The sequence below is a fragment of the Tetrahymena thermophila genome (assembly GCF_000189635.1).
Source record: "Tetrahymena thermophila SB210 genomic scaffold scf_8254449, whole genome shotgun sequence".
Taxonomy (NCBI): domain Eukaryota; phylum Ciliophora; class Oligohymenophorea; order Hymenostomatida; family Tetrahymenidae; genus Tetrahymena; species Tetrahymena thermophila.
This window is the reverse complement of record NW_002476228.1, coordinates 183,603-207,180: the sequence shown is the minus strand read 5'-3', so window position 1 is coordinate 207,180 and position 23,578 is coordinate 183,603. Positions and strand designations below refer to the sequence as shown.

Sequence of the window (23,578 nt, the reverse complement as noted above, 5' to 3'; positions counted from 1 at the left end):
TTCATTAAATTTCTTGAAATTTTTTCACTTTCTTTCCTAAAATCTGTTGATAAGATTTAGAAAAAAAAAAATTCATTATTAATATAAAAATTATTTGAAATATCATAAATCACGATATCATGGTTCTTGATATTTCAAATCTATATTTTTATCTAAAATGAAAAAATCAAATTTATAAAATATTTAAATTTAGGAATGGAATTATATAATTTTTTGTTATTAAGAATTGATGGATGATAATAGCTTATATATTTTAGTTAACGTATATATTTAATTGATGATTTTAATTTGATAACGCGGACTTTTTTTAATTTTTTAAATATAGCAACTGTCTTTTTACTAAAAATAAATAGCTTATTAATATTAATTCTCAAAAATAATATGATGCAAAAATAAATACATTAATTTAATTTTCAATAAAAAATTTTGATACATTTTTGTATTTTTTGATTAAAATAATAAATTAATTATGAATTATTTTTAAAAATTAAAAGAATAAAATATATTATTTTTAAATAAATTAAATCTTTTAAAAGTATTAAGTTAATATTTTATTATTTATAGAATATTTACTAGACATATAATATACAAATAAATTAAAATATAAATATCCTTTTTATCATTTTGTCACTCTATCCAATCGTATCCTTTAATTTCATCTACATCAAACCATTGTTTGCAGTCTACCCAATTAGTATCATCTAGATAACCTGGACAATAATATTAGCCATCAGCAAAATAAAATCTTATCCTATTACCTCCGCATGTTGGACAGTGTTTCACAACCCCAATCATCTTCAGTATAGCACATCTTTTAGCAAGTAACTTTTTACCACCAAAAGTGCAGGAGTCATTTTTAATCAACAACTACTTTAGTTATTTATAATCCATATTATTAAACTCTTCCTTATAAGAAACAAACTTATTCCATTACTGCTTATCGAATGTTTTTTATTAGTTAAATTTTGAAGTAGGTTTACACTCTCTAATTGTTATTTTTGGGAGATGTTAGACTCTTTAATCTTTTTTTCCTTATTAGATTTTAAGTGATTCTTTTATTTCTTTGTGATATTTAGACTCTAAGTCGTCTATTCCCTCAATATCCCATACCTTTAAGTTTGTAAATTTTTCTGGTAGAACTACACATTTAGGGTGATACCATTTAGTACTTATTACAGAATGCTCTTCGTTAACATAAATTTTATATCCAATTCTTAGGCTATCATTTTCAATAGGATTATAGCATGCTTTACATTAAGATCTACCACTTTTAGCTAGTTCAGCACAAAAGCAGTCGTAGTAAAAATTAGTAAAATTAGTTGTCATTTATTTAATTTTTTATAAAATATAATTAATTTTGTTTTCTTATTTTTTATTTTTTAATAAAGCTATTAAATTACTGGTTTTTAAATACAGATATCTTAACTTAAAAATATAATTTTTTAAAATAATTAAAATTTACGCTATAATTTTGTTAATGAAATAGAAGAAGGATTTAACATTTTTTTAAATCTACACAAAAAAAGAGGATCAAATAAATTTAAATTTGCAAAAAAATAGTGGAATTTTAATTTTGAAATTCTTTTAAAAGAGAGGTATTAATTTCATTCATTCATTTATAATTTTAAGTCATTTTAAAATTATTTAAAATTTTATTTTGTTTGTTGATAAATCTTATAAAAATAACTAATAATTTTTAGATCCTCATAAGATCTAACTAATAATATAAAATTTCTCATTACTTTATAAATAAAAATAATAAAGTCTAATTATTTTAGTAGGATCATTAATTATTTATTAATTCTATTATTAATCTTTTTAGTAACTAAATAAATATTTTTCTTATAATTTTATTATTTTTAAATAATAAATTTTATAAATTAATTAATATGAATTAAATTAAATTTATTTTTTAGAATATTTGCTAGAATAAATAATACAAAAATTATGAAAAACAAACAGCTTTAAATGATAATAATTTAATAAATAATTGATTAATATTCTATAATTATTTTAATAATTATAGAATACTGGATTATAAGATATTATTTAAAACTAAAGTTTAAAATTTAATATTTTTTGTAAATTATTTTAAGGTTAAATAAAATAAATTTTTGTACTAGTCAGTGAGTGAGCTGAGGATAAATTAATTTATTAATTTTTTTTAATTTTATTTTTGAATTAATAATAGATTTTTTTTATTTTAATAGTTTTCTTTTAAAAATAAAAGTTTTCTCACTAAAAAAGTATTTTAATTTATTTTGATAATTCTAACTTAAATACTATTGATAATTATAACAAATAAATCTTAATTCTAATTTTATTGTATTTTATTAATTATTTTGAAACAATTCTTTTTTTAAGCAAATTGAGAAATTTATATGTTAATAGAAAATAAAAGAGTTATTAAAATATGACTTTCTATTTATTTTTTCAGAAAATATCTCAATCAATAATTGAAATTTAAAAGCTACCAATTAATAGATTATTATATATAAAAGCTTATTATAATTTGTCAAAATAATAAAATTGTGCATCATATGTTTTAAAATTTGAGTATTTTGTTTTTTTATTCAAGCAAAATATAAAAATAAGAAAAATTTTTTTAGCAATTTGATTAAATCTATAAAAAAAATAGAACTATTTATAGTTAAAATTTTTATTATAATTTGAAAGTAAATTCTATTTTTTTTTTCAAAATTTTAAACAGAAATTATTAGAATTTAATTTTGTTGCTTGATAATTAAATTATTATTTGATACAAATTATGATTATTAAGTGTAATTTTATTAGTAATCTTGTAAATTAAATTGCAAAGAGTAATTTGGAGGTTTAAGAGACACCTTTAATTTATATACAGTAAAAAAAATAGTAATCCTTAAAAATTAATTAAAAATTTTTTTCAAAAATTTAACTTCTCTAATTCTAAAGCATTATTTGATTAGTTTTTATAATTATTTCACCATTTTTAAAAAGTAAAATTAATAAAAAAGTCAAATACTTTAAAAATTTTAAGCAATATGAATGAATAAAGTATTACAGCATAGCAATCATTAAGTAAATCAAATTCAGATAATCAAGTTAATATTGAATAATAAAAAGATTTCAAAGAATATTCATACAGGTTAGATTTAATTAATTAATATTAGCATTTTCAGAATTTAATAAATGTAATTTTGAGTTCACTAAATATGTAATTTATTTATTTATAAAAGATGGTCGATTGTTATAATGTTTTGTTTAGTCAACATGATGAATTCTATATAATCAATAACTTTTTCTCCTATTTCATCTTAGGTAGAATAAGTAATTAAAATTAGTCATACATATTTATTAGAGTAAGTTTTATTTATTTTTTTTAAAGGCATATAATACATCGAAATTTATTGTATCCATGACATCACTTGTAACGATGCTTTGCTACATTATATTTAATTTTCCTTCAAATTACATATTATCTCATAAAGGCTTAAAGATTGGAGTAAACATTTGAACCTTTATCTTAAATAATTATTAAATAATAATTTTTAATTAAGATATTTGTAGGTATATTTTTTACTATCTTAGGCTCATGGATAAGGCTATTTATTAACAATAACTTTGGGTGGGCTATTCTAGGGTAAGTATTTGCAGGCATTGCTTAACCATTTATTTTGAATGCTCCCACATAAATTGCTGCTGTTTGGTTTAAGCCTTATCAAGTAGGTTAAAATATAATAATTAAATTACATATAAAATTGAAATCATATTCAGCTTAATTTACTTATTTATAAAATAAAAATATTAAAAAATTAATAGAGATAATTGGCTACCTCAATTTTATGTTTAGTCAGTGTTATTGGAGTTGGGATAGGATTTTTGTTTTCTTCATTTATAGTTAATCCTTCTTATACAGATGATACGAAATAGGAAATATATAATTTAATGCTTTTTCAAGCAATTACAATTACAGCATGCTGCATCCCTTCGCTATTTTTTTTTAAAGAAAAACCACCTACACCGCCAAGGTAACTAATTAAATAATTATCATACTTTTAATAAGTTAAAAATATTTATATTTTTAATCAAAGCCTGTCAGCTAGCTTTTAAAAGACCGAATTTTGGATATCCTTGAGTACACTATTTAGGAATAAACATTTTTTATTCACCTGTATTTACTTTGGCTGTATACTAGGTAATTTTAACTCAGTTTCAGCCTTAATAAATTTCTATCTTAAAAATTTTAACTTCTCTACAGTAAATTTTATAATCGAATTACAAATAAAAAATTTTAATTAACTTATTTAAAAGAATGAAACAAGCTACCTAGGAGGAGCTTTTATTTTATCAGGCATCATAGGTTCGGCAATAATTACAAGAATGGTTGAAAAAAACAATAAATATAAAAAATATATAATCATATCTTCAATATTATCTTTATTTTCTTACACTTTCGTGTCCGCCGTTTTGATTATAGAGAGTTTTATTGTATAGCTCTTAGGATTTTTTTTATATGGATTCTTCTCTACTCCATTAATCCCTCTTACTCTTGAATTTGGGTGCGAAATAACTTTCCCTATTTCAGAATCAACAAGTTCAGGACTTATTTATATGTCAGGATAATTATTCGGAATACTCTAGGTAAGATTATTTTATAAAAATTGTAAATAAATTAAGTTAAATAAAAAAGATTATCCTTTCCGCTGAAGCTATTTAAATAGAAAGTTAAAAAAATGTTTTAATTTGTTTAAGTTTAGGTTTTTTTTTATAGCTATTTGGTCTAGTATTTATTGTATAAGTTGAAGAAAATTTAAAAAGGAAAAACCAAGAATAATTACAACTTTAAAAATAAACCGAGTAAATTTAAGAATTATCTGAAGTAATTGAAAGCTAATTAAAAAATTAAAGTTTTATGTCATTTTTGAAATAAAAAAATCCTTTTATCATTCATTCTAATTCGAAGAGTTGATTTTTTGAAATAGCAAAATAAAAAAGAGTTTAAATAATTAGGATTTAAAAATGTTTAATATTAAAAGAATTATTGAATCAACATACATATATTTCCATGTCTTCTTATCCATTTTCAAAATGGTAAAAAATTTATATTTATTTTTTGTAGTTAAATTTTAACAAACGATGATAATTACCACAAATTTTACAATGCAGCTTAATTATTTTTTTAATATGAATACATAAGAAAGGCAAAAATCAAAGAGAATTATTCATTGATTCTATTTTTGGATTGGATTATTTTTTATTCACATGAAATAGCACAAAATAAATAAATAAATTATAGTTCAGTAAATTAGCTAAAAAATAAATGCAAAAACGCATATTACTTACTTATGAATAATTTTTAGTTAAAAATTAAACAGTCACCCATCAACCAATGAACCAATCAATCAATTGGAGTTATGATTAGATTAATACTTCTATTTTATAAAAAGTATAACTAGTAAAAAGGGTTAATAAAGAAATTTAATATAAAAATATAAATCAAATAAAAAAGCAAAAAACATTTGAAAACTTTATGGATTAAAATTAACAATAAATGAAAGTTATACCTAATTGCGAAATTGATTCCGTTATAGAGACGAGTGACAAGAATAAGGAAGAATTTAAAGACTATCCCTATAGGTTTGAATATAAACTAAATGATTTATTTTTTTTTATAATCAATTTATTTTTACCAATGAATTATATCAATATAGGATTTATTTTTTATTCTGTATAGGTGGTGGATAGTTGTCTTATTTTGTTTCCCAAATATGATGAACGGGATAGAGTGGATTACATTTAGTTCTATCTCCACCCAAGTTCAGCAAGTATTTTAAATTTGACCAAATTTTATGCAGTGTTTAACTACTTTAAAAAAAAAAAACATAAAAGGCATATAATGTATCTTAATTTGTTGTTTCGTTAACTTCGCTAGCCTCAATGTTTTGTTATATTGTAATTAACTTTCCATCAAACTACATTCTTTCAGAAAAAGGATTAAGAATAGGAGTAACTAATCAATACATAAGAGAATAAAATAAATAATAATTGTTTAGGTATTTATAGGTATTTTTTTTACAATCGTTGGTGCATGGATCAGACTTCTTATAAATGATAGCTTTGGATGGGCAATTTTAGGATAAGTATTTGGTGGAATAGCTTAACCATTTATTTTGAACGCTCCTACTCAAATTGCTGCAGTCTGGTTTAAACCATAACAAGTAAAATATTTATTAGAATTTTCAAGTTATTTTAACACTTTTACCTTTTTTTATAATTATTAAAAATAATTTAGAAAATTTTAATTAAAGCTTTTTAATTTTAAAATTTAAATAGAGATAAATAGCCACAGCAATTTTATCATTAATCAATGTTATAGGAGTTGGAATCGGATTTTTATTCCCTAGCTTTGTTGTGAGTGCTTCTTATTCTGATAATACTAGGAGTGAAATTTATAATTTGATGCTTATTTAGGCTATCATAATCACAGCTTGTTGCATACCAACAGTCATATTTTTCAGGGAAAAACCTCCTACTCCACCAAGGTATCATTATTTATTAAAAATATACTAATTTTATCAAATAAAATATTTAATATGTAGTCATTCTGCGAGCGTTGAAAAATCTAAATTTAGCGAGTCTATGTGCACTCTCATTAGGGATAAGAATTTTATATTTCTCTATATTTACTTCGGCTGTATATTAGGAAATTTTAATTCGGTAGCAACCTTAATAAATTTCTTTCTTGAAAAATTTGGCTATTCTTCAGTAATTTTGTATTTTAAAATAATAATTTTTAATAACTTGGATTTAATAGGATGATACTAGCTATTTTGGTGCTGTTTTTATAGTTTCTGGATTAATTGGATCAGCCATATTATCAATAGTGGTAGAAAAAAATCAAAAATATAAATTAGTAATAATAATGAGTACTATTGCATCTATTTTATCCTACTCTTTGACAATGGCAGTTTTACCAGTTGAAATTTTTTCAATCTAATTGATTTCATTTTTTTTATTTGGGTTTTTTGCTACTCCTTTGATTCCTTTGTCGTTAGAATTTGCATGTGAAATAACTTTCCCAATCTCTGAAACGATAGGTTCTGGATTAATTTTTAAATCTGGCTAAATGTTTGGAGTTTTACAAGTAACTCTTAAATTATTAAATTGATTTTTAATATTTTTTTACATTTTTAATAAAATTAGATTGTTATTTCTACAAATGTTATATAAATTGATAGCTAATAAGATGTTTATATTTGTATGGCACTTGGACTATTTTTATAAATTTTGGGACTAATATTTATGCTTTTTATCAAAGAAAATTTAAAAAGAAAATAAGAGGAAAAGAACTAAGAAAACTTGAAGCAAAAAGATTTGTTATCCTCTCCAAACCCTTAGAGTTTAGAACTAGCATAATCAAGCTCAGATTAGTTTCAGCAAGTTTGTAACTTCAAAATTTGATTAATTTAGCTACTACTTATTGTATGGTTTAAATGATAAATAGACTTATATTAATTCTCAAATAAAGCTTAAAAAAATATTCTAGAAGTGAACTAAATAAATTTTTAAAGTCAAACTTGTTGAGATTTATCAACAAAATTAATTAATTAGTGAATCAATAATAAAATAAATACAAACAATAAAATCTTAAAATATCAAAAATATTTTATAATAAATAGTATTCTTAATGCAATTTGTGGTAATACAAATCATAAAACTGTACTTTATTTGTGTAAGAATTGTTATGTAAATAATAATTAAACCTATTTGTTAGAAAAGATATTCATTTAAGCATATGAAAAAAATAGATTAAAGTAAAAAAGGAAAATATAGTTACCATTATTCCTCATAAATTAAAAGCCACATTTTTAAGAAGCTAACAAAATTTATTTAAAAAATTTTTTTAATTATTTAATTATATTGATTTTTTAAAATGTTTGGTCTGCTAAAATTAGGTAAATTTGAATTTTAATCAATCAAAATCAATCAATATTAGACTAATAATTCACAACAATATAATCTAATCTCATGATTAATCATAGTTTGTGGTCACCTCACTTCATTTGGGTAAATAAAAATTAAGCTTTTATAAATTTACTTTCAATTTATATTTTGAGAAAAAAGATTGGAAAAATTAGTAAGCTTGTATAGTAAAGATAATTTAAACTTTAATTAACTAAAAAAATTCAAAATTTACAAATTTAATTTACAATTTTTAAAATATTTGTCTTTTAACTAAATTTACATAATAAAATTATTATTTACAATAATTATAATAATATTATATAAAATAATCTACTTTAAAGTATATTTGAGTCTTTCATTAAATAGTTGACTATATTTTCTTTTAAATTAAAAAATAAAAAAACGGGCAAGTAATATTTATCAAATATCAAAAAACAAATTTTTAGTTGATTAAAATGAAGATACAATAATTGATAATCTTTTAAATCAGGTTAATTCTTTAATCTTTTCACCTTCTTTTTATTAAAGATGACCATAGTATTAGATCTTAATATTAAATGTAAAATATTAAATGACTTTATAGATATAATTTAAACCAGAAATATAAATCAAGTAAATTAAAAAAAGAAAAAGTAGACAAATAAATAATGAATTAAACTAGCAATTAAATGAAAGCTATATCTAAATATGTCGACGATACCGACTCTATCAAAGAGGTGAATGATTAAAATAAGGATGAGTTTAAGGACTATTCTTATAGGTTTGAATATCATTTCTTTTTTAGTTCTCATTTTTAATCTTATTTAATTTGTAGCAATTAACTTAATAATTTTTTATGTCATTTTTATTTTTAATAGATGGTGCATAGTTATTTTATTTTGCTTTCCAAATATGATGAATGGTATAGAATGGATTACTTTTAGTCCTATCTCCTCTTAGGTTTAACAAGTATTTTTAATATGTTATTTTAATTTGTAATAGATATTAACTTCTACTTTATCCAAATTTAAAGGCATATGATCAATCTTAATTTGTTGTTTCTTTAACTTCTCTTGCTTCAATGTTTTGCTATATCGTTATGAATTTTCCATCTAACTATATTCTTTCACAAAAAGGACTTAAAATAGGAGTAACTTAATCACTACTTAATTTATTCTAATTGATAATTTTATATGAAGGTTTTTACAGGTATTTTCTTTACTGTTATTGGTGCATGGATAAGATTATTAATAAATGAAAATTTTGGATGGGCGATATTTGGATAAGTATTAGGTGGAATAGCTTAACCTTTTATTTTGAATGCTCCTACTTAAATTGCTGCTGTTTGGTTTAAGCCCTAATAAGTAAAATTTTTATTACATCTTTCACATTACGTTAGTACCTTTTAAGATATTCGATAAGATAGAATTAATTAATAATCTTAATGAAGCTTTTTATTTTTGTTAATTTTAATAGAGGTAAATGGCCACTGCAATATTATCATTAGTTAATGTGATAGGAGTTGGAATAGGATTTTTATTTCCTAGCTTTATCGTCAGTCCTACCTATTCTGACAGTACCACTAATGAAATTTATGATTTGATGCTTATTTAAGCTATTCTTATTACAGCTTGTTGCATACCTACTGTGATATTTTTCAGGGAAAAACCACCAACTCCTCCAAGGTAATGAACTAATTATTTTAAATAGGTTTTTAATTAAAAAATGTGTTTAATAATTAGTCATTCAGCAAGTGTTGAGAAATCTAAATTTAGTGAGTCTATGTCTATTTTGATTAGGGATAAGAATTTTATATTTCTCTATATTTATTTTGGCTGCATATTAGGAAATTTTAATTCTATTGCTACTTTGATTAACTTCTTTCTTGAATAATTTAGTTATTCTTCAGTAATTTTGCATTTTAAAATAAATTAGCTTATTCTTTAATTCTAAATAGGATGATACAAGTTATTTTGGTGCAGTTTTTATTATTTCAGGATTAATTGGATCAGCTATATTATCTATAGTAGTAGAAAAATATTAAAAATATAAGTTAGTGATAATAATTAGTACAGTTACATCTATATTATCCTATTCTTTAGCTATGGGTGTTTTGTCTATTGAAAATTTTTCACTCTAATTGGTTTCATTTTTTTTGTATGGGTTTTTTGCTACTCCTTTAATTCCCCTATCTCTTGAATTTGCATGTGAAATAACCTATCCTATCTCTGAAACAATAGGATCAGGATTAGTCTTTAAATCTGGTTAAATGTTTGGAGTTTTACAAGTAAAACTTAAAATTATTAATTTAGTTTACTTATAATAATAATTTAAAAATTTATAAATAAAAATAGATTGTAATCTCAACAGAAGTGATATAAATTGATAGCTAAAATAATGTATATATTTGTATGGCTTTAGGACTATTTTTATAAATTTTAGGACTTGTATTTATGCTATTTGTTAAAGAAGATTTAAAAAGAAAATAAGAAGAAAAGAAATAAGAAAGTATGAGACAAAAAGATTTATTATCTCCTCCACAGAGTATAGAACTGGTATATTAAAGCTCAAGTAAATTAGGGCCAATAAACAATATAAAAATTTGATTAAGAAAATGAAAAATTGCTTGATTGATAAATAACAAGTGTGAATCATAATTTTATTTAACAAATTCAAGATTAAAATATGTTCTTATGATGATAATAAATTAATTATTATCAGTGAATCAAATGTAAAAGTGTAAAATACAACAAACAAAATAAGTTAATATTATAAAGGAATAATTCAATTTTAATTGCAAAATTATTTAATGGGATTAAATATTTAAAAATAAAACTTAGTGAATAATTTGCTTTTGGCTACTTTAAAATTTACAAAAATGATTTTAATAAATATTATAATTAAATTGTATTTAAAATGTAATTTTAAAATAACAAATTTTAGTATTTTAAAAATATTCTGTTAAAAAATTATTATGCCAGTAAATTAGGAAATTTATTGTATCAGTATTTATTTAATATAATTAAATAGTTTTACTCTTCTTGGTTATATTAGTCAATAATAAGTATAGATGTTATTTTTGGAAAAATTCTTATCGAGGAGCTAATAAAAAATAAGGATTTTTTAAACTAAAAGAAATATAAAAGCAAAGATAGTAATCTAATCACGCTATAATTTTTAAGATGTAATTAATGACAAAAAATATCAGTATAATAAATTATAAAACTTTTATATAGAATTTTATTATAATTATAATTAATTAATTTTTGTCAAGTATCTTTCAAATAATATAATATTTTTCAATAAAATTTCATTATTTTTATTTTATAAAATAACAAATAAGAGTTTGTAATAAAGCTTTGAAGACTACTAAAAGAGTATTTTTTGTTTGAAATTACCACAAGTTTTGTTAACATTAAATTATAGACTAATTCATTAGATTTTCAATTTTTTATGGTGATTTTGGGTAAAAAGAATAAAATAGTCAAAAGAATTACATAATGATTGGATTTATATATATTTGTGTATTAATGTAAATTAAATGATTAAAATCTTTAGAAAAAAATAAATAATACCCAAAATAATATAGCAAAATAGTATGATAACGAATAGTTATTTTCTTTGGTACATTTTTAACTCAAAATAATCAAATGCTAATAATGATTTCTTATGGATTTAATCTTCGTATGTGTTTTAGGTTATAGTTGATGCAATTATTTAATTATAAAAAAGTTCATCTAAATTAATTAATTTTTAGTTATTAAGTAATATTAAGTAAGAAATTGTACAACAAAAAAAATAAATAAAAACATGATAACAACTGAAACAAAAATCTAACCTGTATCTTAAGAGGTTCTTAAATAAACATAAAATGAAGAGGAATTTCGTGATTATCCATACAGGTTTATTTTTAGATAATTAAATTTAAATATTTATAGCTGTATCACTCTATTTGTGAGTTTTAAATAATAGCAATTTTATAAAAATATTTTTATTTTAATTTAGATGGTGGATTGTAGTTCTATTTTGCTTTCCTAATATGATGAATGGTATAGAATGGATCACATTCAGTTCAATCTCATCACAAGTATAATAAGTAATAAATCTTTATTTATAAATAGCTTTGAAAAATAAAGTAATAATTTATAACTACTAAAAAATATAGGCATATGATTAAACCTAATTTGTGGTAACTCTTACTTCACTAGTATGGATGATAATTTACGTTTTCATAAATTTTCCTTCTAATTATATACTCTCAGATAAAGGATTGAAAATAGGAGTAAACATTTGAATATTCATTACTGATTCAAATCTTTAAAATGCATTACAAAAAATAAATTTTGAATAATAAATAATAGGTTTTCACTGGTATATTTTTTACTATTTTAGGAGCTTGGGTTAGACTGCTTATAAACGAAAGCTTTGGATGGGCTATTTTAGGTTAAATTTTTGGAGCTATAGGTCAACCCTTTATTCTAAATGCACCAGCATAGATAGCATCTGTATGGTTTAAACCTAAATAAGTAAAAGCTTTATTAATATTAGATAATTATTAAATTGCACGTTTCTACAATTCAATTTAAATTTCATATTTTATATAAAAAATTTAATCAATATAAAGAGATAAATGGCCACAGCTATATTGTCATTAATTAATATAATCGGAGTTGGTATAGGATTCTTATTTCCTAGCTTTATTGTTAGTTCCACTTACTCAAACGATACTAGGAATTAGATTTATGATTTAATGTTAGTATAAGCAATTGTTATCACTGCATGTTGCATTCCTTCTGTCATATTTTTCAGAGAAAAGCCACCTACACCTCCAAGGTAATTTTTACAAAATAATGAAATATCAATAAATTTTTTTAAATTGAAATTATTAGTCATGCTGCTAATACAGAAAAAACCACTTTTAGAGAATCAATGCCTAAGCTTATCAAAGATAAGGATTTTTTATATTTATATATTTCTTTTGGTTGTATTTTGGGAAATTTCAACTCAATAGCAACACTAATTAATTTCTACCTAGAAAAATTCTCTTACACAACAGTAATTAATTTTTTGAATATTTAATATAAAACAAAACTAATCAATGGGTTTAATAATTTAGGATGAAACAAGCTATGTTGGAGCCATTTTCATAGTTTCAGGTTTAATTGGTTCAGCTATTATCACCTCTATTGTAGAAAAAAATCATAGGTATAAGTTTGTAATGATAGTAACTAGTGTTATATCAATCTTTTGCTATTCATTTATGATGGGAGTTTTACCAATTGAAAATTTTGGGCTTTAGTGTTTTGCATTCTTTCTTTATGGATTTTTTGCAACTCCTTTAATTCCTATTTCTCTTGAATTTGCATGTGAAATAACCTTTCCTATTTCAGAAACTATCAGTTCTGGATTAATTTATAAATCAGGATAATTATTTGGAGTTCTTCATGTAAATAAGCTACTTTTTGAATTAATTTGTTATAAAATATTTGTATTTATTTTAAAATAGATTATTATTTCAGCTCAAGCAATAGGTGTTGATAGCTAAAATAACGTTTATATTTGCTTAGGAATAGGTCTTATAATTCAAATTATAGGTTTAATTTGTATAGCATTAGTTAATGAAAATTTAAAGAGAAAACATGAAGAAAAAAAGTAAAGTGAACAAAAAATAAAACTAACAGAGTATCCTTAAAGTATTTAATTAGTTTAAGAAAATTCAAGTAAATAGACAAGTAGTAATAATTGATATAAATTATTTAAAATTAATTTTATTAACTTTTACTTTTATATAAATAATAAATAAAAATAATAAAAGTTATTTTTCAAATTTAGATTAAACTGTAATTTAATTATATACTCCTTACTATATGTAGCACTATCCTATCATTAAAATATAAAATAATGCAAACTATTTACTTTCTTTTAATTAAATTCTAATAACTAATTATCAATTAAATAAATATGCCTAAATTTAATTTGATCAGTCTTTTTACTTATATTTTATAATAATTTACTAAAATAATATTTTAATTGTAAATTATAATAGATAATACTTGGTTTTTGATAATAAATAACACTTAACAAAAAAAAAATGAAAACTTATAAAAATAAAACAGTTATCTTTTGAAATCTAAATCTTTCTGCCTTTCAAGGAATAATTATTTATTTATTTATGAGTATTATTTAAAATATAAGCTAACAAGCATACTTTAGAAATTTTAGAAAAATACTAATACATACTTTAATTTTTTAGAAGCATCTTAAGACTAAAAAATCAGAAAATGGAAAAAAATAAATGCTTATTTCATGTATCATACTTCCTGATATTTGAATAAAGTTGGATATAAATTATAAAGTGTGAGGTAATATAAGATTACGTGATGTCAGAGAGATATAAATGCTATAATATTGATATTGAATATTGGCATATATTGGATTTTCAGAATAATAGAATGTTTTTGATTACTTATTCATAAACTATTTATCAGAATAAATCTTTTGAAGAATTAATTAATTTCTTTTCTAATATTATAAATAAACAAAAAAATCTTCAAAATTTAATATTTATAATTATCAAAAATAAAAAATTAAACATTTATCGTAATGGACCGTGTAGCATCTTTGAATTAGCAAATTACCTAAAATTTATGCAATGACTCCCGCAAAGTTACTATAGAGTATTTAGATAACAAGACCGTTGGTGTGATATATTTTAATTCTCCTAAAGATTTGAACTGTCTTTCTCTTTAGTTAGAAACAGAATTATCATAAAGCATTACTGAGTTAAACAACTCATAAGATGTTAAAGTTATTGTCATTTTATCCAAATTTCCTAAGGCTTTCTGTGCAGGTGCTGATATTACTAGATTCACCAAGTTATCTGTTTAAACAGAAATGATTTCTAATACTTTCTAAGTATATGATAATGTTCTTTTCAAGACAACTAAACCTATTATTGCAGGTGTTAATGGATTCTGCTTAGGAGGTGGATTTGTAAAATTTTATTTTAAATCTTTCGTATTTGATTAATTAAACATTTAAAATTTATCTTAGGAAATAGCTTTATCAGCAGACGTAATTTTCTGCTCTGATGATGCCAAGTTTGGATTCCCAGAAATTAAATTAGGTTTAATTCCAGGCATAGGAGGTACATAGCGTTTCTCTAAGATTGTTGGCAAAGTAAGAGCTAACTAGTATATCTTAAGTGGTCAATTCTTTGATGCTTAAAAGGCTAAGGATATGAATGTTGTAGCTGATGTTTATCCCAAAGAAAAGTTGCACGAAGAAGTATTAAAATATGCAAGAGAAGTCGCTTAGTGGTCTATGTACACTCTAATGACTGCTAAAAAATCTGTTAACAAATCTGAAGATTTAGGAATCACAGAAGGTATTAGCTACGAAAGAACTCTATTTTCTAGTTTATTCAATCTTCCAGGATCAAAAGAAGGTGTTGATGCCTTCATTAATAAGAGAAAACCCAATTTCAACAAAATTTGATATAAATATAAAATTAAATATAGAAATAAATAAATAATATTAATAATAAAAAATCAAATATGGATTATTCACAAATTGAATTAAGTGAAAAAGTATTTTACAAATATATGTGCTATTTGTTATCTTTAGAGAAAAGTTAAGTCCAGATTCAAACATTTTATATAATTTAAAATTAATCTCCAATAATTCTTTTTTTTTTTTGCAAAAATAAATATCTTATCAATAAATAAAAAGAAATTTTATTATTAAATTAACTCCAAATTAAACAATTTTTAATATTTTTATTGAATTATAGAATAAATATTTTCCTGATCTTTTTTAAAATCATTATTAAAATTTATTTTTTAAAAAGTGATTTAGCGTTGAAGCTTAAAATGTTTTTATGGAGAAATTTATTTAAAATAAAATCTTATTTATTTATTTAAAAAATTTTTTTATCTAGTTTTTGTGTGTGTTAGTCAAGTGAAAAAATATCCCTTATTGATTTTTAAATTAAAATTGCATGTCGTTATCTAATATAAAGATATTTTTTTTTGTAATATATTTAAAATTAGCGAAAGATAGATTATGAGCTATTGATAAATAGATATTGTTCAAATTTTTATCAAAATTTTTAAAGTAAAATTCAAAGATAGATAATTTTTTTTTTTTTTGATCAATAGAAAGTACTTTGAAAATTGAATTTGGGTAGATTTAAGTTAAAAAGATAAAGTAAATGAATAGATTAATTTGCATGTAAAAATGATAGTGAATGTTAATCTATTAGGTATCATTAAAATCAAATGGTTGTATGAATTTTAATGTTTTTAATTATTACAATTCAAGTTTTAGTGGAATAAACTAAAAATTGAAATTAATTTTTCGTAATAACAATATTTATTAGCAGAAGAAACAAGCAAAAAAATAGAAAATAACAAAGCGAAGAGATTTTAATTGATAATATTATCAACGACATAAAGATAGAATTTAAAATAGATTATTTCATCTTAACAAGAAAGAAGAAGAAATGAGCTAAGTAAGATAAAATATGCAAGGGTCATAGGTAGAAAAAGAAAAAACAGTAGGCCATTACATAATAGGTAAATATTTTTTGAGTTAACCTTACAGGTCAAAAATTAATAAGGAATTTAGTTCATTTTTATAAAAACTTGAGTCTTATAAATAGATCTTAATGCTTTTGTTTTAAATTAAAACGATTCTCTAATTATTTAGTCTTTATTCAAAATTTAACTACAATTAGGGCAGAATATAGGAGAGGGAACTTTCGGAAAAGTAAAATTAGGAACTCATATAGAAACACGCGAAAAGGTACTAAAGAAATTTTACAAACTTAACAGAAAATTGAAACCTGAATCAGATTAATTTTCTTTAATAAAATAAAATTTGAAAGTTAATCACAAAATTATCAAATAAAAAAGGTTGCCATTAAAATTCTCGAAAAAGATAAAATAACTGAATAAGCAGATGTTGAAAGAGTAGCTCGTGAAATACATATCCTGAAAATCTTGAGGCATCCAAATATAATTCAGCTTTACGAAGTAAAGAGATAGATTAAATTCTGTTTATATTTGTATTTATTTTTAAGTGCTACTGAAAAAAAATAAAATAAACAAACACACTTAATTCATAAATTAGCTGTTTTTTTGAATGATAGGAGTATGAAAAATTTTTCATTTTTTGATAGTAAAGTCAAAAGGCTCAATAAAAAAATAAATAGATTTAATGTGGCGAATAATTTTTTGAAAAATACAAATATATGACAAGATGGCATAATTAATATTGATCTAATTTTTATTTTTGAATGAAATAATAGATTATTGAAACATAGAAATAGCTTTATTTAATTATGGAATATGCGTAAGGAGGAGAGCTATTCGATTACATCGTTAAAAATTAAAAGTATAAATACTTATATTATTATGTATTATTCTATTTCAGAACCTCTGCAAATGTTTTATAACGCAAACTAGTTCTGATTGCAAAAGATTTAACAACTTTTACCCGAAGTTACTGATTTCTTTTTAAATATTTTTAGGATAAACGAAAGGGAATCTTGTAAATACATCTAACAGATCCTCTCAGGTGTGGAGTATCTGCATAATCTCAATATAGCCCATAGGTAATTTAAAATTAATACACTCATAATATCACAAAAAATTTAAGCATATCTACAAAAATTAATATTTTACATTATTTTCTACCTTGCTACACTCATGCTTGATTAATTGATTGCTTGGTTGTTTTGCAACACATTTGAATTAAATTAATAAATAAATAATCAAAATCATAATTTTTATTTAGAGTTAAATATCTGAAGAGTAAAGCTGTTTGAAATTTATAAATAATAGTTAATGAATATATTTTTGAATTTCTTTTAAATAGAACTAAAATAATCTTAAAAATAAAAATCTATTTGTAATTAATTTATTATAGAGATTTGAAGCCAGAAAATCTACTCCTTGACCATTAAAAAAACATAAAAATAGTTGATTTCGGTTTATCTAATTTATACAAGGAAGGAGAGCTCCTCAAGACAGCATGTGGCTCTCCTTGTTATGCAGCTCCTGAAATGATTTAAGGTAAAAAATATGAAGGACTTTGCGTAGATATTTGGAGTACTGGTATTATTATGTTTGCTTTAATCTGTGGGTATTTGCCATTTGAAGACTAAAATACATCTGTGCTTTATAAAAAAATTGTAAGTGGTGAATTTTCTATTCCTAGATGGGTTTCTACTGAAGCAAAAGATTTATTGAATTGTATTTTAAATACTGATCCTGTAAAAAGATATAAAATAAACGATATTCGCAATCATAAGTGGTATTTGTTGTTCAAGTAAAATCTTAGTAATGGAATATACGTAGGAAAGTAACTCATTCCTGTAAAATTATTTTTGTTTATTTTTTTTTTTAAATTATTTACTTAATTTTTATAATTAATTAATTAATAGGTTAACGAAGCAATATTGTAAAAATTAAAAGACTTTAATATCGATCTCGATGTTGCTAGGAAATGTATTGAAAGTAATAAACATAATGATATCACTACCACTTATTATTTACTCCTAAATAAGCATGTTTAACAAGGGGGTTCTTTAGAAGATATTTTCCCTTAGAATTAACCAAGGTAGTAATAGCCTATTTAATCTTAAGTATCTTCTAGAAATACAACTTCTACAACACCAAATAGTTCTGCTTAAACTGCCACTGGATCTTTTACAAATTAATATAATGTTAACTAATCAAACAATTATCCGAATAGCAGCACAATTTCGTAGAATTAACAAGTTTAGAATTCTTAAAACAGTGCTAACTATTAAAATTATAATTAATAGCAAAATGTTTCTCCTGTTTCTGTAAATCCTTAATAGTAGTATGATCCATAAACCTAGTAATCAAATGATTAAATAGAAGCTCAAAAAAGAATTCAATAACAATATTAAATGTAGTAGCAATAATAATAACAATAATAATAATAGCAACAATACAATCCAAATTTAGATCAGGAAAATTAAGAAGCTATTAAACTTTAAATTGCATAATTTGAGCAACAATAATAGTAGTTGATAGAATAACAGTAAAAAGAGTTATTGCTCAAATAGATGTAAATGGAGGAAGAATAAAAATAAAAACAAATATTTTTATAATAGCAGCAAGCAGCAGAAGAGTAAAGGCGTAAAAAACAGCAGTAAGAAGAACAGGAAATGATTCGCTTATAATTACTTAAATAATAGTAATATGAAGAGGAATTAGCAAGGTAACTACAAAAATAAAGAGAGGAGTAATTGAGAATATAGCTTTTGGAAGAAGAGTAGTAAAGAGCTAAAGCAAAATTGGAAGAGTAGATGAGGTAACAAGCTCTAATTGAGGAATAATAAAAAAAAAAATTGTTGGAGGAGCAACAATAATTCCTTTTAAGAAAATAAAAGTAAGATGAGGAATACGAATAAAATTTAAAGTAGCAATAATATCTTGCATAAAAGCAAGCCTAAATGTAATAGCAGTAGTAGTAATATAAGCAATAGCTAATTTAGTAATAATAATAGCAATAAGTTCCTGTTACAAGCAACCATTCTCAAAAATATTAAAATCCTTCTCCTTAATAGTAAGCTGTAACTACCTATAATGAAGCTATGTAAATAAACACTTATAGTCCTTCCAGTTAGCATAACTATGGTTAAAACTAACCACCTTCTTTTGCTCAACCTTTTGCTTATCAAAATTCAAATAACTTAAAGCTTCCTGAAGATAATTAATTCAGAGAATCTCTCAGCAATAACAATAATAGATAATCAGCTGCTCCTTCATTCTCTAATCAAACAGATTCTATGATTGAAATTAATGAAAATAATTAAGCTCCTTGTCTTAACTTAGAGGATTTTGATTAGGCTAATTCTAATACCTCGCTGAATGCCAACGAATAATGCGAATAAGTAAGAAAATCAATTGGTGAGAACACTCCAACACCTAAGAAATTGGAATTTAATAACTAACCTAATCGTTTGTCAATAGAAGATTAATAAAAGTAAACATTTTTTATTTAAATTAAATTAAATTTTATTTGTTAAAAAGACGTAGTAAAAAGAATTCGGTAAGTAACTCTCAAGAATTTAAATACTTCCAAAAGGAGTAAAGAGAAGAAATTTATGTTGCAAACACTAAAAAGAGCATTGATTTAACTTAATCATAAAGAAATTCTATTTAATACAATAATTTCATGGCAGGTGAAGAAAACCCTAGACCTTATGATCATGTCCTTTAGCCTGAACCTATACCTCAAAGTATTCAAAACAACTGGTATAATTCAAAATTTCGCAAACTAAATTACAATAAATTTTTTATTTTTTTAGGAATCAACATAATTAAGATAATCAAAACGGAACAATGTCATCTAATAGTTCAAATTATTACAAAGAGTTATAAGTAGTCAACTAGCTTTTAAGAGATTCTTAGCAAGGAAACACTCACCATATTAGAGAATAGTCATATTCCTAAGAGAGAGAAACTAAGTAACATGCATAAACTAATCAAGCACATCCTCATAATTCATAGCAAACTTAAGCATAAATGTTGATAAATTCTACAATTCCCAAAAACACTGTTAGTATAACATCTAATCACTCGATTAGCAATAATTCTTAAGCAAACTAAAATAACCCTCAAGTTCAAAATGGAGCTGCTGCTGCTTAACAGCAGTTTACTAGTGCATCACCTGTGAGTGGAACTCATAAGTAAAATATGAACTCCAACGTAGCTTAGAGTTTCTCAAACAACTCTAATGTGAGAGGTTCTTAAACAATTGCTATTAATAATAATAGCAACAATAATGGAGATAGTTCTAAATTTATTTCTCCAAGATAAAGTATGGATGGAGCTTTAAAGCTTTTAAGCAATAAATAAAGAGATGAAAATGTTCGCTAAAGTGCTAACTAAAGCTTAACTGCAACAAACACTCCTAATAGTATGAACAAAAAACTCAAAAACAATCTAAACACACTATCAGTTACAACTTCAAGCAGTAAATAACCTTCTGCAAAGTAGTCTCCTTCACCCAAAAGCAAAAGCAAATTACAGCAATAGCAACAACAGATGCAATAATAAAACAGCATGCATTCTTCAGTAAATAACCACTCAAATGGATATCATTCTACTCTCCCTTCTCACAATATAAAATTGTAAAACAAATTAATTTTATTGAATAATAATTATTAAAACAATCCTAATATGAATAAAAATTATAATCAAAAAAATAAAAAATTTAAAATAAAAAGTTTTTTTAATTTTACTTTTCTTATTTAATATTTTAAAATTTATATAAAGGACTAACAAGAGTTAAAGTTCAGGTACTAGCAACAACAATAATCAGAATAGTCTATAAAATTCTTAATTAGGATAATCAAAGCTAGTAAATAACACTTAGACTTAATAATAGAATAAGCCTGTAAGTTAATCATCTTCAATAAATTCAACCTAAAATGCTATATCTGTATCTAACACTTAATAAAGTATTAGTATGAGCAATAATAATACCTCAAGCTAATAAGGTTACTCATAAAATAATATTAATTCTAACAATCAATAAAAAAATTCTAAAAATAATGATATTTCAGAAAATTTAGCAACTGAACCAAATTACACAAGTAAACATGTTCAATAGTCTTCTCAGTCTAGCAATGGTTAATACTAAAATAGCAGCAATATTAATAATGGATAAATAAAAAACCATTCTTTATCTATAAGTAAATAAAATGCTGTTTCTCCAAGAATAGCAACTGAAAACAGTGATCCTTATTATAGATAGCATATATATTAAAATAATTCAAATAGTAGCAGTTCAAAATCTTACATGAATTCATCTAAAATAAGTCCATCTACTACTACTAATGCTTCCTATCAAAATAAACACTTAACAGTCTAAAGTAAATTTATTTTTATTTATATGATTTTTTTATCAAGTTAAAATTAATATTATAATTCATAGGTGGTATTAAGGTTCACAGAGGCCCATTCAATCTCAGAGCAATTACAAATAAAGATCCAAAATATATTGTTTCTGAACTAATAAAAACATTGGAATCTTTTAAAATGTATTACAAGCCAGTAAATTAATTATCAATTCATTCACTTTTAGTAAATAAATGCATTTAACCTAATTCTAAATTTATAAATAGACTTCTAAATTTGATATCAGAGTAGAAAAAGATTTGGTCAAATTTGATATTTCTGTAAATATACTTCATAATGTCGAAAATCTTTTTATAATAAAATTCACTCGCCTGATAGGTGATACACATAAATACAATGAAATATGTAATAATATTCTCAACTATGTGCAATCATCTACTAACCACGAATCTTCTTCATAAGTTTTTAGGTGAGCTGATACAAAAATAATAAACAATGCTAAAAGTTAGCTAGCCTTCATGATTAAATACTTTTTAATATAAATTCATCATTATATACAATAAACATTAAGAGAAATTAGACTTTAAAAATTGACAATAAGTGTTTTCTAAAAAATAAAAAACTGATTTTTAGCTTTATAATATATGAAATAAATAATTACAATGAATAAAATTAAAGTTAATAAATATTAAATAAATCTATCTACAAAAAAACTATGAAGATCTTATAAAATAAATCCTTTATCCTCCAAAATACCTAATAAATCAATAAAGAGCTATATGTGCTTATTTATATATAAAACTTGTTTATAACTATTTTCCTTGTTTTCATCATGATTTTTGCGATTTCACAAAAATTTAATCATTGAGAATAATTAATTATTTAAATCTTTTTATTCTAATTTATTTATTAAATAATTAAAAATTCCATTTAATTTTTAAAATTAAATTAATTATTTTCATTTATTTTGAAATATTTTAACTTTTTTTAAAGACTTGCTATGAAAATAAAAATAAAAATAATTTAATTAAGTGTATTTTTATATTTTTGATAAAAACAATCAAATAATTTAAATTAAGAAAAGGTTTTTAATTTTATAAAAATTATGAAATATAAATTTTAATATTTGATTTGTCTAATCAATAAATAAATAATATTTTTCTTTTATGTTAAATGTGTTAATTCGAATTTGCTAAAAAATGTAAATTTTGTTTGAATTTAAATTAGATATTAAGATCAAATAATAAAATTGCAAATAAATTTCCATTATCGAAATCACTATTTGATTAAATTTTACTAATAGATTAATATCTATCTGGTCTATTTATATAAATCTAATATTTGATTGATTTTATAGACTTTGCCCTTTAACGCTTGGTTTTATATTATTATTTAAGAATACTAATTGCTCGAAAATAAATTACTTAATTAATTAACAAATATTCGAATTAAAAGGTGTTTACTCTTAAAAAAATATTAAAAAATGAAAACAATTCGTACTCGAAAGCTATTTGAGTAATTTAATACAATTAAATATTTAAAATTTTATGCAGAATTAAATTTATAAAAAATAGAAAAGTTTGTAAAAGTATTGTAATGTGAATCAATTTATTATTAATGATAAGTATATTTGTAATGCTTAAAAATACAAATTTTTAATTATTTAATTATTATATGGCTGCCAGTATTTTGTTGTGGATTACTTACTTCAATTTTAAATAAAAATTTACGGAGACAGAAAATTTTCAATTTTA

The 23,578-nt window shown here is 22.3% G+C and overlaps 7 protein-coding genes across 7 annotated transcripts; 6 read left to right on the top strand and 1 right to left on the bottom strand. All coding sequences in view use genetic code 6, as the record gives it.

Moving 5' to 3' along the window:
* Positions 1-627: 627 nt before the first annotated feature.
* On the bottom strand, positions 628-1,326 carry TTHERM_00773650 (poly polymerase and DNA-ligase Zn-finger region family protein; the record flags this gene model as incomplete). Its single annotated transcript, XM_001031618.1, has 1 exon — positions 628-1,326. The coding sequence occupies one exon, from the start codon at positions 1,324-1,326 to the stop codon at positions 628-630; it is 699 nt and encodes a 232-aa protein (XP_001031618.1).
* A 1,694-nt stretch (positions 1,327-3,020) lies between these two features.
* On the top strand, positions 3,021-4,948 carry TTHERM_000773649 (MFS transporter; the record flags this gene model as incomplete). Its single annotated transcript, XM_012799599.1, has 8 exons — positions 3,021-3,124; positions 3,216-3,306; positions 3,365-3,481; positions 3,537-3,701; positions 3,799-4,007; positions 4,071-4,236; positions 4,291-4,620; positions 4,670-4,948. The coding sequence occupies 8 exons, from the start codon at positions 3,021-3,023 to the stop codon at positions 4,946-4,948; spliced, it is 1,461 nt and encodes a 486-aa protein (XP_012655053.1).
* Positions 4,949-5,299: 351 nt separating this feature from the next.
* TTHERM_00773640 (MFS transporter) lies at positions 5,300-7,440 on the top strand (the record flags this gene model as incomplete). The annotated part of the gene is made up of 8 exons (XM_001031617.2): positions 5,300-5,616; positions 5,714-5,804; positions 5,869-5,985; positions 6,033-6,197; positions 6,313-6,521; positions 6,579-6,744; positions 6,794-7,123; positions 7,183-7,440. 8 exons carry the CDS (start codon positions 5,300-5,302, stop codon positions 7,438-7,440), a joined length of 1,653 nt encoding a protein of 550 aa, XP_001031617.2.
* A 1,151-nt stretch (positions 7,441-8,591) lies between these two features.
* TTHERM_00773630 (MFS transporter) lies at positions 8,592-10,529 on the top strand (the record flags this gene model as incomplete). The annotated part of the gene is made up of 8 exons (XM_001031616.1): positions 8,592-8,704; positions 8,802-8,892; positions 8,957-9,073; positions 9,123-9,287; positions 9,400-9,608; positions 9,666-9,831; positions 9,881-10,210; positions 10,278-10,529. 8 exons carry the CDS (start codon positions 8,592-8,594, stop codon positions 10,527-10,529), a joined length of 1,443 nt encoding a protein of 480 aa, XP_001031616.1.
* Positions 10,530-11,733: 1,204 nt separating this feature from the next.
* TTHERM_00773620 (MFS transporter) lies at positions 11,734-13,669 on the top strand (the record flags this gene model as incomplete). Its single annotated transcript, XM_001031615.3, has 8 exons — positions 11,734-11,825; positions 11,929-12,019; positions 12,089-12,205; positions 12,285-12,449; positions 12,548-12,756; positions 12,813-12,978; positions 13,040-13,369; positions 13,430-13,669. The coding sequence occupies 8 exons, from the start codon at positions 11,734-11,736 to the stop codon at positions 13,667-13,669; spliced, it is 1,410 nt and encodes a 469-aa protein (XP_001031615.2).
* Positions 13,670-14,526: 857 nt separating this feature from the next.
* TTHERM_00773610 (enoyl-CoA hydratase/isomerase) lies at positions 14,527-15,420 on the top strand (the record flags this gene model as incomplete). Its single annotated transcript, XM_001031614.3, has 2 exons — positions 14,527-14,916; positions 14,977-15,420. The coding sequence occupies 2 exons, from the start codon at positions 14,527-14,529 to the stop codon at positions 15,418-15,420; spliced, it is 834 nt and encodes a 277-aa protein (XP_001031614.2).
* A 1,006-nt stretch (positions 15,421-16,426) lies between these two features.
* Positions 16,427-22,297, top strand: TTHERM_00773600 (protein kinase; the record flags this gene model as incomplete). Its single annotated transcript, XM_001031613.3, has 12 exons — positions 16,427-16,499; positions 16,661-16,728; positions 16,839-16,958; positions 17,234-17,319; positions 17,456-17,539; positions 17,854-18,301; positions 18,371-19,944; positions 19,992-20,216; positions 20,270-21,094; positions 21,240-21,838; positions 21,901-22,019; positions 22,091-22,297. 12 exons carry the CDS (start codon positions 16,427-16,429, stop codon positions 22,295-22,297), a joined length of 4,428 nt encoding a protein of 1,475 aa, XP_001031613.3.
* Positions 22,298-23,578: the final 1,281 nt, after the last annotated feature.